The following is a 15,095-nucleotide window of genomic DNA, read 5'->3' as shown; positions in this document are numbered from 1 at the left end:
CATTGACTCTGCACCGTAACACCCTGTATATAGCCTCCACATTGACTCTGTACCGTACTACCCTGTATATAGCCTCCACATTGACTCTGTACTGGTACCCCCTGTATATAGCCTCCACATTGACTCTGCACCGTAATACCCTGTATATAGCCTCCACATTGACTCTGCACCGTAACACCCTGTATATAGCCTCCACATTGACTCTGTACCGTAATACCCTGTATATAGCCTCCACATTGACTCTGCACCGTATACCCTGTATATAGCCTCCACATTGACTCTGTACCGTGTACCCTGTATATAGCCTCCACATTGACTCTGTACCGTAATACCCTGTATATAGCCTCCACATTGACTCTGTACCGTAATACCCTGTATATAGCCTCCACATTGACTCTGTACCGTAATACCCTGTATATAGCCTCCACATTGACTCTGCACCGGTACCCCCTGTATATAGCCTCCACATTGACTCTGTACCGTACCCCTGTATATAGCCTCCACATTGACTCTGTACCGGTACCCCTGTATATAGCCTCCACATTGACTCTGTACCGTTACCCCTGTATATAGCCTCCACATTGACTCTGTACCGGTACCCCCTGTATATAGCCTCCACATTGACTCTGTACCGTACTACCCTGTGTATAGCCTACACATTGACTCTGTACCGTACTACCCTGTATATAGCCTCCACATTGACTCTGTACCGTACTACCCTGTATATAGCCTCCACATTGACTCTGCACCGTAACACCCTGTATATAGCCTCCACATTGACTCTGTACCGGTACCCCCTGTATATAGCCTCCACATTGACTCTGTACCGGTACCCCCTGTATATAGCCTCCACATTGACTCTGTACCGGTACCCCCTGTATATAGCCTCCACATTGACTCTGTACCGGTACCCTGTATATAGCCTCCACATTGACTCTGTACCGTACTACCCTGTATATAGCCTCCACATTGACTCTGTACCGTACTACCCTGTATATAGCCTCCACATTGACTCTGTACCGTACTACCCTGTATATAGCCTCCACATTGACTCTGCACCGTAACACCCTGTATATAGCCTCCACATTGACTCTGTACCGTACTACCCTGTATATAGCCTCCACATTGACTCTGTACCGTAATACCCTGTATATAGCCTCCACATTGACTCTGTACCGGTACCCCCTGTATATAGCCTCCACATTGACTCTGCACCGTAATACCCTGTATATAGCCTCCACATTGACTCTGCACCGTAATACCCTGTATATAGCCTCCACATTGACTCTGTACCGGTACCCCCTGTATATAGTCTCCACATTGACTCTGTACCGGTACCCCCTGTATATAGCCTCCACATTGACTCTGTACCGTACTACCCTGTGTATAGCCTACACATTGACTCTGTACCGTACTACCCTGTATATAGCCTCCACATTGACTCTGTACCGTACTACCCTGTATATAGCCTCCACATTGACTCTGCACCGTAATACCCTGTATATAGCCTCCACATTGACTCTGTACCGTACCCCTGTATATAGCCTCCACATTGACTCTGTACCGGTACCCCTGTATATAGCCTCCACATTGACTCTGTACCGGTACCCCCTGTATATAGTCTCCACGTTGACTCTGTACCGGTACCCCCTGTATATAGCCTCCACATTGACTCTGTACCGTACTACCCTGTATATAGCCTCCACATTGACTCTGTACCGTACTACCCTGTATATAGCCTCCACATTGACTCTGCACCGTAACACCCTGTATATAGCCTCCACATTGACTCTGTACCGTACTACCCTGTATATAGCCTCCACATTGACTCTGTACCGTAATACCCTGTATATAGCCTCCACATTGACTCTGCACCGTAATACCCTGTATATAGCCTCCACATTGACTCTGTACTGGTACCCCCTGTATATAGCCTCCACATTGACTCTGCACCGTAATACCCTGTATATAGCCTCCACATTGACTCTGTACCGTAATACCCTGTATATAGCCTCCACATTGACTCTGTACCGTAATACCCTGTATATAGCCTCCACATTGACTCTGCACCGTAATACCCTGTATATAGCCTCCACATTGACTCTGCACCGTAATACCCTGTATATAGCCTCCACATTGACTCTGCACCGTAATACCCTGTATATAGCCTCCACATTGACTCTGCACCGTAATACCCTGTATATAGCCTCCACATTGACTCTGCACCGGTACCCCCTGTATATAGCCTCCACATTGACTCTGTACCGGTACCCCCTGTATATAGTCTCCACGTTGACTCTGTACCGGTACCCCCTGTATATAGTCTCCACATTGACTCTGTACCGGTACCCTGTATATAGCCTCCACATTGACTCTGTACCGGTACCCCTGTATATAGCCTCCACATTGACTCTGTACCGTACTACCCTGTATATAGCCTCCACATTGACTCTGTACCGTACTACCCTGTATATAGCCTCCACATTGACTCTGTACCGTACTACCCTGTATATAGCCTCCACATTGACTCTGCACCGTAATACCCTGTATATAGCCTCCACATTGACTCTGCACCGGTACCCCCTGTATATAGCCTCCACATTGACTCTGTACCAGTACCCCCTGTATATAGTCTCCACGTTGACTCTGTACCGGTACCCCCTGTATATAGTCTCCACGTTGACTCTGTACCGGTACCCCCTGTATATAGCCTCCACATTGACTCTGTACCGTACTACCCTGTATATAGCCTCCACATTGACTCTGTACCGTACTACCCTGTATATAGCCTCCACATTGACTCTGTACCGTACTACCCTGTATATAGCCTCCACATTGACTCTGCACCGACTCTGCACCGTAACACCCTGTATATAGCCTCCACATTGACTCTGTACCGTACTACCCTGTATATAGCCTCCACATTGACTCTGCACCGTAATACCCTGTATATAGCCTCCACATTGACTCTGTACCTGGTAGCCCCCTGTATATAGCCTCCACATTGACTCTGCACCGTAATACCCTGTATATAGCCTCCACATTGACTCTGCACCGTAATACCCTGTATATAGCCTCCACATTGACTCTGCACCGTAATACCCTGTATATAGCCTCCACATTGACTCTGTACCGGTACCCCCTGTATATAGCCTCCACATTGACTCTGTACCGTACTACCCTGTGTATAGCCTACACATTGACTCTGTACCGTACTACCCTGTATATAGCCTCCACATTGACTCTGTACCGTACTACCCTGTATATAGCCTCCACATTGACTCTGCACCGTAATACCCTGTATATAGCCTCCACATTGACTCTGCACCGGTACCCCCTGTATATAGCCTCCACATTGACTCTGTACCGGTACCCCCTGTATATAGTCTCCACGTTGACTCTGTACCGGTACCCCCTGTATATAGCCTCCACATTGACTCTGTACCGTACTACCCTGTATATAGCCTCCACATTGACTCTGTACCGTACTACCCTGTATATAGCCTCCACATTGACTCTGTACCGTACTACCCTGTATATAGCCTCCACATTGACTCTGCACCGTAACACCCTGTATATAGCCTCCACATTGACTCTGTACCGTACTACCCTGTATATAGCCTCCACATTGACTCTGCACCGTAATACCCTGTATATAGCCTCCACATTGACTCTGCACCGTAATACCCTGTATATAGCCTCCACATTGACTCTGTACTGGTACCCCCTGTATATAGCCTCCACATTGACTCTGCACCGCAATACCCTGTATATAGCCTCCACATTGACTCTGCACCGTAACACCCTGTATATAGCCTCCACATTGACTCTGTACCGTAATACCCTGTATATAGCCTCCACATTGACTCTGCACCGTAATACCCTGTATATAGCCTTCACATTGACTCTGCACCGTAACACCCTGTATATAGCCTCCACATTGACTCTGTACCGTAATACCCTGTATATAGCCTCCACATTGACTCTGTACCGTAATACCCCCTGTATATAGCCTCCACATTGACTCTGCACCGTAATACCCTGTATATAGCCTCCACATTGACTCTGCACCGGTACCCCCTGTATATAGCCTCCACATTGACTCTGTACCGTACCCCTGTATATAGCCTCCACATTGACTCTGTACCGTATACCCTGTATATAGCCTCCACATTGACTCTGTACCGGTACCCCTGTATATAGCCTCCACATTGACTCTGTACCGTACTACCCTGTGTATAGCCTACACATTGACTCTGTACCGTACTACCCTGTATATAGCCTCCACATTGACTCTGTACCGTACTACCCTGTATATAGCCTCCACATTGACTCTGCACCGTAACACCCTGTATATAGCCTCCACATTGACTCTGTACCGTACTACCCTGTATATAGCCTCCACATTGACTCTGCACCGTAATACCCTGTATATAGCCTCCACATTGACTCTGTACTGGTACCCCCTGTATATAGCCTCCACATTGACTCTGCACCGCAATACCCTGTATATAGCCTCCACATTGACTCTGCACCGTAATACCCTGTATATAGCCTCCACATTGACTCTGCACCGTAATACCCTGTATATAGCCTCCACATTGACTCTGTACCGTACCCCTGTATATAGCCTCCACATTGACTCTGTACCGCTACCCTGTATATACCCTGTGTATAGCCTCCACATTGACTCTGTACCGTAATACCCTGTATATAGCCTCCACATTGACTCTGTACCGTACTACCCTGTATATAGCCTCCACATTGACTCTGCACCGTAATACCCCTGTATATAGCCTCCACATTGACTCTGCACCGGTACCCCCTGTATATAGCCTCCACATTGACTCTGTACCGTACCCCTGTATATAGCCTCCACATTGACTCTGTACCGGTACCCCTGTATATAGCCTCCACATTGACTCTGTACCGTACTACCCTGTGTATAGCCTCCACATTGACTCTGTACCGTACTACCCTGTATATAGCCTCCACATTGACTCTGCACCGTAACTACCCTGTATATAGCCTCCACATTGACTCTGTACCGTACTACCCTGTATATAGCCTCCACATTGACTCTGTACCGTACTACCCTGTATATAGCCTCCACATTGACTCTGTACCGGTACCCCTGTATATAGCCTCCACATTGACTCTGCACCGTACCCCCTGTATATAGCCTCCACATTGACTCTGTACCGTACCCCTGTATATAGCCTCCACATTGACTCTGTACCGTACCCCCTGTATATAGCCTCCACATTGACTCTGTACCGTACTACCCTGTATATAGCCTCCACATTGACTCTGCACCGTACTACCCTGTATATAGCCTCCACATTGACTCTGCACCGTACTACCCTGTATATAGCCTCCACATTGACTCTGTACCGTAATACCCTGTATATAGCCTCCACATTGACTCTGTACCGTACTACCCTGTATATAGCCTCCACATTGACTCTGTACTGGTACCCCTGTATATAGCCTCCACATTGACTCTGCACCGCTACCCTGTATATAGCCTCCACATTGACTCTGCACCGTACCGTATAACATTGACCCTGTATATAGCCTCCACATTGACTCTGTACCGTAATACCCTGTATATAGCCTCCACATTGACTCTGCACCGTAATACCCTGTATATAGCCTCCACATTGACTCTGCACCGTAATACCCTGTATATAGCCTCCACATTGACTCTGTACCGTACTACCCTGTATATAGCCTCCACATTGACTCTGCACCGTAATACCCTGTATATAGCCTCCACATTGACTCTGCACCGTAATACCCTGTATATAGCCTCCACATTGACTCTGTACTGGTACCCCCTGTATATAGCCTCCACATTGACTCTGCACCGTAATACCCAGTATATAGCCTCCACATTGACTCTGTACCGTAATACCCTGTATATAGCCTCCACATTGACTCTGTACCGTAATACCCTGTATATAGCCTCCACATTGACTCTGCACCGTAATACCCTGTATATAGCCTCCACATTGACTCTGCACCGTACCCTGTATATAGCCTCCACATTGACTCTGTACCGTAACTACCCTGTATATAGCCTCCACATTGACTCTGCACCGTAATACCCTGTATATAGCCTCCACATTGACTCTGCACCGTAATACCCTGTATATAGCCTCCACATTGACTCTGCACCGTAATACCCTGTATATAGCCTCCACATTGACTCTGCACCGTAATACCCTGTATATAGCCTCCACATTGACTCTGCACCGTAATACCCTGTATATAGCCCCGCTTTTTACTGCTGCTCTTTAATTATTTGTTTTTCTTATCTATTACTTTTTAAAAAAGTATTGTCTTAAAACTGCATTGTTGGTTAAGAGCTTGTCAGTAAGCACTTCACTGTAAGGTCTACTCCTGTAGTATTCAGCACTTCACTGTAAGGTCTACTCCTGTAGTATTCAGCACTTCACTGTAAGGTCTACTCCTGTAGTATTCAGCACTTCACTGTAAGGTCTACTCCTGTAGTATTCAGCACTTCACTGTAAGGTCTACACCTGTTGTATTCAGCACTTCACTGTAAGGTCTACTCCTGTAGTATTCAGCATTTCACTGTGAGGTCTACTCCTGTAGTATTCAGCATTTCACTGTGAGGTCTACTACGCCTGTGGTATTCAGTATTTCACTGTAAGGTCTACTACACCTGTAGTATTCAGCATTTCACTGTGAGGTCTACTACACCTGTTGTATTCCGCATTTCACTGTGAGGTCTACTACACCTGTAGTATTCAGCATTTCACTGTAAGGTCTACTACACCTGTAGTATTCAGCATTTCACTGTGAGGTCTACTACACCTGTTGTATTCAGCATTTCACTGTGAGGTCTACTACACCTGTAGTATTCAGCATTTCACTGTAAGGTCTACTACACCTGTTGTATTCAGCATTTCACTGTGAGGTCTACTACACCTGTTGTATTCAGCATTTCACTGTAAGGTCTACTACACCTGTTGTATTCAGCATTTCACTGTAAGTCTACTACACCTGTTGTATTTGGCACATGTGACAAATACAATTTGATTTGATGTCTTGGATACAACAACAGGTTTGTTATAAAACTCTGAGCGCCGTGTCTCTTGTGGCCCCTGTAGTTTTCTGCCTTGAGAAAGCCCATTCACATGCTGAGGACGAGCTGTTCAAGAAGCTCTTCATCGGGTACAACAAGTGGTCCAGACCCGTACCCAACATCTCAGACGTGGTCATCGTCAAGTTCGGACTCTCCATAGCACAGCTTATCGATGTGGTAAGTTATATTATAATTATAATAGTAATATAATGCTAATAATATAATAATAGTATAATAATAATAATATAGGCCCTTTGGCAGTCATTTTCATCCTAAGTGAATAAGGATGTATATACATTTTCGTATGGGCCCAGTGGGAACTGAACCCCAGCGTCATGCTCTACCAGTCCAAATGAACCTCATAGGATCGCAGCAGTGTTGACTGACAGCTTGTTGCAGAAAATATGAATTTATGTAAATTATATTAATTGAATATTCTCGCATTGTTCCCCAATGAGCTTATCGTTGGGAATAAGCAGTTAGTTAAGTGTAATTGGCAAGACCTGTTTATGAAATTGCAAAACAGGTGTTACTAAATGAACTCTCACAGCAAACTGAAACAAAACCTTCAATCTCCATCAGTCGCCTCACAGGGGCTTTGAAGCAGAGTAAAGGTGTGGAAAACAACGTAATCAAACAACCCTTCAGTCAATAACTACAGAGGCCGCAATTTAAATTGAGTGGCAGGGGGTTTGAATATACTGTACATTGTTACACAAACCTTCTCTCACACTCTCCGTCTCTCGTTCTCTCTGTCTCTCTTCCTCTGTCTAGTTCTCTCTGTCTCTCTTCCTCTGTCTAGTTCTCTCTGTCTCTCTTTCTGTCTCTAATTCTCTCGTTCTCTCTTCCTCTGTCTCTAGTTCTCTCATTCTCTCGTTCTCTCCGTCGCTCATTCCCTCTCTCTTCCTCTGTCTATTTCTCTCCATGTCTCGTTCTCTAGATCTCTCCGTCTCTCGTTCTGTCTCTAATACTCTTGTTCTCTCTTCCTCTGTCTCTAGTTCTCTTGTTCTCTCCATCTCTCATTCTCTCTCTCTTCCACTGTCTAGTTCTCTCCATGTCTCGTTCTCTCTGTCTCTCGTTCTCTCCATCTCTCATTCTCTCTCTCTTCCACTGTCTCGTTCTCTCTGTCTCTCGTTCTCTCCATCTCTCATTCTCTCTCTCTCTTCCACTGTCTAGTTCTCTCCATGTCTCGTTCTCTCTGTCTCTCGTTCTCTCCATCTCTCATTCTCTCTCTCTTCCACTGTCTAGTTCTCTCCATGTCTCGTTCTCTCTGTCTCTCGTTCTCTCCATCTCTCATTCTCTCTCTCTTCCACTGTCTCGTTCTCTCTGTCTCTCGTTCTCTCCATCTCTCATTCTCTCTCTCTTCCACTGTCTAGTTCTCTCCATGTCTCGTTCTCTCTGTCTCTCGTTCTCTCCATCTCTCATTCTCTCTCTCTCTTCCACTGTCTAGTTCTCTCCATGTCTCGTTCTCTCTGTCTCTCGTTCTCTCCATCTCTCATTCTCTCTCTCTTCCACTGTCTAGTTCTCTCCATGTCTCGTTCTCTCTGTCTCTCGTTCTCTCCATCTCTCATTCTCTCTCTCTTCCACTGTCTAGTTCTCTCCATGTCTCGTTCTCTCTGTCTCTCGTTCTCTCCATCTCTCATTCTCTCTCTCTTCCACTGTCTAGTTCTCTCCATGTCTCGTTCTCTCTGTCTCTCGTTCTCTCCATCTCTCATTCTCTCTCTCTCTCTTCCACTGTCTAGTTCTCTCCATGTCTCGTTCTCTAGATCTCTCCGTCTCTCGTTCTGTCTCTAGTTTTCTCCATGTCTCGTTCTCTAGATCTCTCCGTCTCTCGTTCTGTCTCTAGTTTTCTCCATGTCTCATTCTCTAGATCTCTCCGTCTCTCGTTCTGTCTCTAGTTCTCTCCATCTCATTCTCTCCATCTCGTTTTCTCTCTCTCTCTCTTCCTCTGTCTTTAGTTCTCGCCATCTCTCATTCTCTCTCTGTCTCTAGTTCTCTCCATCTCTCGTTCTCTCTTCCTCTGTCTCTAGTTCTCTCGTTCTCTCTTCCTCTGTCTCTAGTTCTCTCCATCTCTCGTTCTCTCTTCCTCTGTCTCTAGTTCTCCATCTCTCGTTCTCTCTTTCCTCTGTCTCTAGTTCTCTCCATCTCCGTTCTCTCTTCCTCTGTCTTTAGTTCTCGCCATCTCTCATTCTCTCTCTGTCTCTAGTTCTCTCCATCTCTCGTTCTCTCTTCCTCTGTCTCTAGTTCTCTCGTTCTCTCTTCCTCTGTCTCTAGTTCTCTCCATCTCTCGTTCTCTCTTCCTCTGTCTCTAGTTCTCCATCTCTCGTTCTCTCTTTCCTCTGTCCCTAGTTTTCTCCATTGCCCATTCTGTCTCTGTCTCTAGTTCTCTCATCTCTCGTTCTCTCTCTCTTTCCTCTGTCCCTAGTTCTTCCATCTCTCATTCTCTGTCTCTCTTCCTCTGTCCCTAGTTCTCTCCATCGCCCGTTCTATCTCTGTCTCTAGTTCTCTCCATCTCCCGTTCTGTCTCTGTCTCTAGTTCTCTCAATCTGTCATTCTCTCTCTCTCTTCCTCTGTCCCTAGTCCTCTCCAACTCTCGTTCTCTCTTCCTCTGTCCCTAGTTCTCTCCATCTCTCCTTCTCTCTTCCTCTGTCTCTAGTTCTCTCCATCTCTCGTTCTCTCTTCCTCTGTCTCTAGTTCTCTCCATCTCTCGTTCTCTCTTCCTCTGTCTCTAGTTCTCCATCTCTCGTTCTCTCTTCCTCTGTCTCTAGTTCTCTCCATCTCTCGTTCTCTCTTTCCTCTGTCCCTAGTTCTCTCCATTGCCCATTCTGTCTCTGTCTCTAGTTCTCTCCATCTCTCGTTCTCTCTGTCTCTCTTCCTCTGTCCCTAGTTCTCTCCATCTCCCGTTCTGTCTCTGTCTCTAGTTCTCTCAATCTGTCATTCTCTCTCTCTCTTCCTCTGTCCCTAGTCCTCTCCAACTCTCGTTCTCTCTTCCTCTGTCCCTAGTTCTCTCCATCTGTCATTCTCTCTCTCTCTCTTCCTCTGTCCCTAGTCCTCTCCATCTCTCGTTCTCTCTTCCTCTGTCCCTAGTCCTCTCCAACTCTCGTTCTCTCTTCCTCTGTCCCTAGTTCTCTCCATCTGTCATTCTCTCTCTCTTCCTCTGTCCCTAGTCCTCTCCATCTCTCGTTCTCTCTTCCTCTGTCCCTAGTTCTCTCCATCTCTCGTTCTCTCTTCCTCTGTCTCTAGTTCTCTCCATCTGTCATTCTCTCTCTCTCTTCCTCTGTCTAGATCTCTCCTATCTCCCATTCTCTCTCTCTTCCTCTCTCTAGTTCTCTCATCTCTCTTCCTCTCTCTAGTTCTCTCATCTCTCGTTCTCTCTCTCTAGTTCACTCATCTCTCGTTCTCTATCTCTCTCTCTAGTTCCCTCCATCTCCTGTTCTCTATAACTCTTTCTCTCTCTTGTTCTCTCTCTCTCTTCCTCTCCCTAGTTCTCTCCATCTCTCGTTCTGTCTCTCCATCTCTAGTTCTCTCCATCTCTCGTTCTCTCTCTCTAGTTCTCTCCATCTCTCTTCCTCTGTCGCTTGTTCTCTACATCACTAATTCTCTCTCTCTCTTCATCTGTCTATCTAGTTCTCTCCATGTCTCGTTCTCTAGATCTCTCCGTCTCTCATTCTCTGTCTCTAGGTCTCTTCATTTCTCTGTCTCTGTCTCTAGTTCTCTCATCTCTCGTTCTCTCTCTCTCTGTGTCTCGTTCTCTAGATCTCTCCGTCTCTCGTTCTCTGTCTCTAGTTCTCTTAATTTCTCTGTCTCTGTCTCTAGTTCTCTCATCTCTCGTTCTCTCTCTCTGTGTCTAGTTCTCTCCATCTCTTGTTCTCTCTCTCTCTTCCCCTCTCTAGTTCTCTCATCTCTCGTTTTCTCTCTCTGTCTAGTTCTCTCCATATTCCATTCTATCTGTCTTTATCTCTCTCGTTTTCTCCATCTCTCTTTCTCTCTGTCTCTGGTTCTCTCTGTCGCTCTTCCTCTGTCTCTGGTTCTCTCTGTCGCTCTTCCTCTGTCTCTAGTTCTCTCTGTCGCTCTTCCTCTGTCTCTAGTTCTCTCTGTCGCTCTTCCTCTGTCTCTAGTTCTCTCTGTCGCTCTTCCTCTGTCTCTAGTTCTCTCTGTCGCTCTTCCTCTGTCTCTAGTTCTCTCTGTCGCTCTTCCTCTGTCTCTAGTTCTCTCTGTCTCTTCCTCTGTCTCTAGTTCTCTCTGTCGCTCTTCCTCTGTCTCTAGTTCTCTCTGTCGCTCTTCCTCTGTCTCTGGTTCTCTCTGTCGCTCTTCCTCTGTCTCTAGTTCTCTCTGTCGCTCTTCCTCTGTCTCTGGTTCTCTCTGTCGCTCTTCCTCTGTCTCTAGTTCTCTCTGTCGCTCTTCCTCTGTCTCTGGTTCTCTCTGTCGCTCTTCCTCTGTCTCTAATTATTGTCCTCGTGCTGTCTCTATTTGTACATTTATAATGTTTAACAACCTTTCCTATTGCATCATGGTTCCTCTGTGAATACTGCAGCCATCTTACATTTTAAGAAATATATTTAATATATTTATTTAGTATTTTGAAAATAGACCTGCAAAAACAAACCTTGTTTAAACCAGATTTAGTTAACCTATGACCTTCACATGTCTAAAATGTTGGACTTGTTCTGAAATGGACTTGGGGCTTTCCCACCAGGACCCGATATGCATAAATAATATTTGGGGCTTTCCCACCCTTCTCTCTCTTCTCTCTCTTCTCTCTCTTCTCTCTCTCTTTCTCCCCTCTCTCCCTCCCTCTCTCTCTTTCTCCCCTCTCTCCCTCTCTTTCTGCTTCTCTCTCTCTCTTTCTCCCCTCTCTCCCTCTCTCTCTCTCTTTCTGCTTCTCCTCTCTCTCTCTCTCTCTCCTCTCTTTCTCTCCCTCTCTCCCTCTCTCCCTCTCTCTCTCTCTTTCTCCCTCTCTCCCCCTCTCTCTCTTTCTGCTTCTCTCTCTCTCTCTCTCTCCTCTCTCTCTCTCTCTCTCTTTCTGCTTCTCTCTCTCTCTCTCTTTATCTCTCTTCTCTCCTCTTCTCTCTCTCTCTTTCTCCCTCTCTCCCTCCTTCTGCTTTCTGCTTCTCTCTTTCTCCCCTCTATCCTCTCTCTCTCTTTCTGCTTCTCTCTCTCTCTCTTTCTCCCTCTCTCCCTCTTTCTGCTTCTCTGTCTCTCTCTCTTTCTCCCCTCTCTCCTCTCTCTCTGGAACAGTGAGGATCTGCTTCTCTCTCTATTTCTGCTTCCCTCTCTCCCTCTCTCTCTCTTTAATCTCTCTTTCTCTCCCTCTCTCCATGTTCTCCCTCTCTCCCTCTCTCTTCTTCTATCTCTCTCTCTCTCCCTCTCTCCTCTCTCTCTCTCTCTTTCTGCTTCTCTCTCTCTCTCCCCTCTATCCTCTCTCTCTCTCTTTCTGCTTCTCTCTCTCCCTCTCTCCCTCTCTCTCTCTCTTTCTGCTTCTTCTCTCTCTCTCTCTCTCCCTCTCTCTCTCTCTTTCTTTCTCTTCTCTCTCTCTCTCCTCCCCCTCTCTCTCTCTTTCTGCTTCTCTCTCTCTCCTCTCTCCCTTCTATCTTTCTGCTTCTTCTCTCTCTCTGTCTTTCTTCTTCTCTCTCTGTCTGAATTTTATCTTGATGTCTCTCTATTTTTCATTCACCTATTTTTGTATTTTCCTTTCTGCAGGACGAGAAGAATCAGATGATGACCACCAACGTCTGGCTGAAACAGGTGATTCAGTACATTCAGAATATATAGCATGTGTGTTTCAGTACATTCAGAATATATAGCATGTGTGTTTCAGTACATTCAGAATATATAGCATGTGTGTTTCAGTCCATTCAGTATATATAGCATGTGTTTTAGTACTTTCAGTATATATAGCATGTGTTTTAGTACTTTCAGTATATATAGCATGTGTTTTAGTACTTTCAGTATATATAGCATGTGTGTGAGACTGAGGTGTTTCAATGTGAATTAATTACGGTTATTAGTTTGTTATGGATTAATAGGCCTTCAATTAACTCTGTCTGATAAGACCTGTGGCGCTGAATGTCCTCTCGTCTCTGTGTGTGTGTGTGTGTGTGTGTGTGTGTGTGTGTGTGTGTGTGTGTGTGTGTGTGTGTGTGTGTGTGTGTGTGTGTGTGTGTGTGTGTGTGTGTGTGTGTGTGTGTGTGTGCGTGCGCGCGTGTGTGTCTGTGTGTCTGTATGTGTGTGTCTGTGTGTCTGTATGTGTGTGTGTGTGTGTCTGTGTGTGTGTGTGTGTGTCTGTGTGTGTGCGTGGGTGCGTGCGTGTGTGCGTGCGTTTTCTCCTCTTAGGAGTGGAATGACTACAAGCTACGCTGGACGCCGTCTGACTACGACAACGTCACGTCCATCAGAGTCCCGTCTGAACTCATCTGGGTCCCAGACATCGTCCTCTACAACAAGTGAGTGACAGCGAAACGGTTGTCTTAACATAACAGCGAGGTCGAGTTCAGGAGACTCCACATCTAGGCCTATTTAAATGGTTACGCGGCACCGTCTACTGGGTTCATGAATCATTCAGCTTCGACAAGTGTTTCCCGGGGAAGATAATTCCCACAACAATGAGCTGATGACTGTGGTCCCTTTCTACATGTTCTGGAGCATGACAGCACTGACGATTACCATAGATTACATTTTTATGTCCAACAGTGAGGCATGAATCTCTGTACCTGTTGTTGTTAGGGTTTGAATGATTAAAAAGCAGCTGTAGGTCTACTCTCCCTCCCCAGTAATATACTGCTGTGTTATCCTGATCCTATCCCCCCCAGTAATATACTGCTGTGTTATCCTGATCCTAGTCCTCCCCAGTAATATACTGCCATGTTATCCCCAGTAATATACTGCCATGTTATCCTGATCCTAGTCCTCCCCAGTAATATACTGCCATGTTATCCTGATCCTAGTCCTCCCCAGTAATATACTGCCGTGTTATCCTGATCCTAGTCCCCCCAGTAATATACTGCCGTGTTATCCTGATCCTAGCCCTCCCCAGTAATATACTGTTGTGTTAACCTGATCCTACCCCCCAGTAATATACTGCCATGTTATCCTGATCCTAGCCCCCAGTAATATACTGCCGTGTTATCCTGATCCTAGCCCTCCCAGTAATATACTGTTGTGTTATCCTGATCCTAGTCCCCCCAGTAATATACTGCCATGTTATCCTGATCCTAGCCCTCCCCAGTAATATACTGTCGTGTTATCCTGATCCTAGTCCTCCCCAGTAATATACTGTCGTGTTATCCTGATCCAACCCTCCCAGTAATATACTGCCATGTTAACCTGATCCTAGCCCTCCCCAGTAATATACTGTCGTGTTATCCTGATCCTAGCCCTCCCCAGTAATATACTGTTGTGTTATCCTGATCCTAGTCCTCCCAAGTAATATACTGTTGTGTTATCCTGATCCTAGCCCTCCCAGTAATATACTGTCGTGTTATCCTGATCCAACCCTCCCAGTAATATACTGCCATGTTATCCTGATCCAACCCTCCCAGTAATATACTGCCATGTTATCCTGATCCTAGTCCTCCCCAGTAATATACTGCCATGTTAACTGCCTGATCCTAGCCCTCCCCAGTAATATACTGCCATGTTAACCTGATCCTAGTCCTCCCCAGTAATATACTGCCATGTTAACCTGATCCTAGTCCTCCCCAGTAATATACTGCCATGTTAACCTGATCCTAGTCCTCCCCAGTAATATACTGCCATGTTATCCTGATCCTAGTCCTCCCCAGTAATATACTGCCATGTTATCCTGATCCTAGTCCTCCCAAGTAATATACTGCCATGTTAACCTGATCCTAGCCCTCCCCAGTAATATACTGTCGTGTTAACCTGATCCTAGTCCTCCCCAGTAATATACTGCCATGTTAACCTGATCCTAGTCCTCCCCAGTAATATACTGCCATGTTATCCTGATCCTAGTCCTCCCCAG

At 46.0% G+C, this 15,095-nt stretch overlaps 1 protein-coding gene across 2 annotated transcripts in view; it reads left to right on the top strand.

Annotated features, from left to right (window-relative positions):
- The window catches only part of LOC112241706 (neuronal acetylcholine receptor subunit alpha-2), an 84,797-nt gene that overhangs the window by 41,687 nt on the left and 28,015 nt on the right, over positions 1-15,095 (top strand). For both annotated transcript variants that reach the window (XM_042301086.1, XM_042301085.1), the window contains exons 2-4: positions 7,140-7,291; positions 12,815-12,859; positions 13,448-13,557. In XM_042301086.1, the coding sequence (XP_042157020.1) occupies positions 7,140-7,291; positions 12,815-12,859; positions 13,448-13,557 (307 nt within the window). The remainder of the gene's footprint in view (positions 1-7,139; positions 7,292-12,814; positions 12,860-13,447; positions 13,558-15,095) is intronic.

This window comes from Oncorhynchus tshawytscha, linkage group LG18 (genome assembly GCF_018296145.1).
Source record: "Oncorhynchus tshawytscha isolate Ot180627B linkage group LG18, Otsh_v2.0, whole genome shotgun sequence".
NCBI lineage: Eukaryota > Metazoa > Chordata > Actinopteri > Salmoniformes > Salmonidae > Oncorhynchus > Oncorhynchus tshawytscha.
The sequence above is the reverse complement of the archived record's forward strand: the minus strand, read 5'-3'. Positions and strand labels throughout refer to the sequence as shown.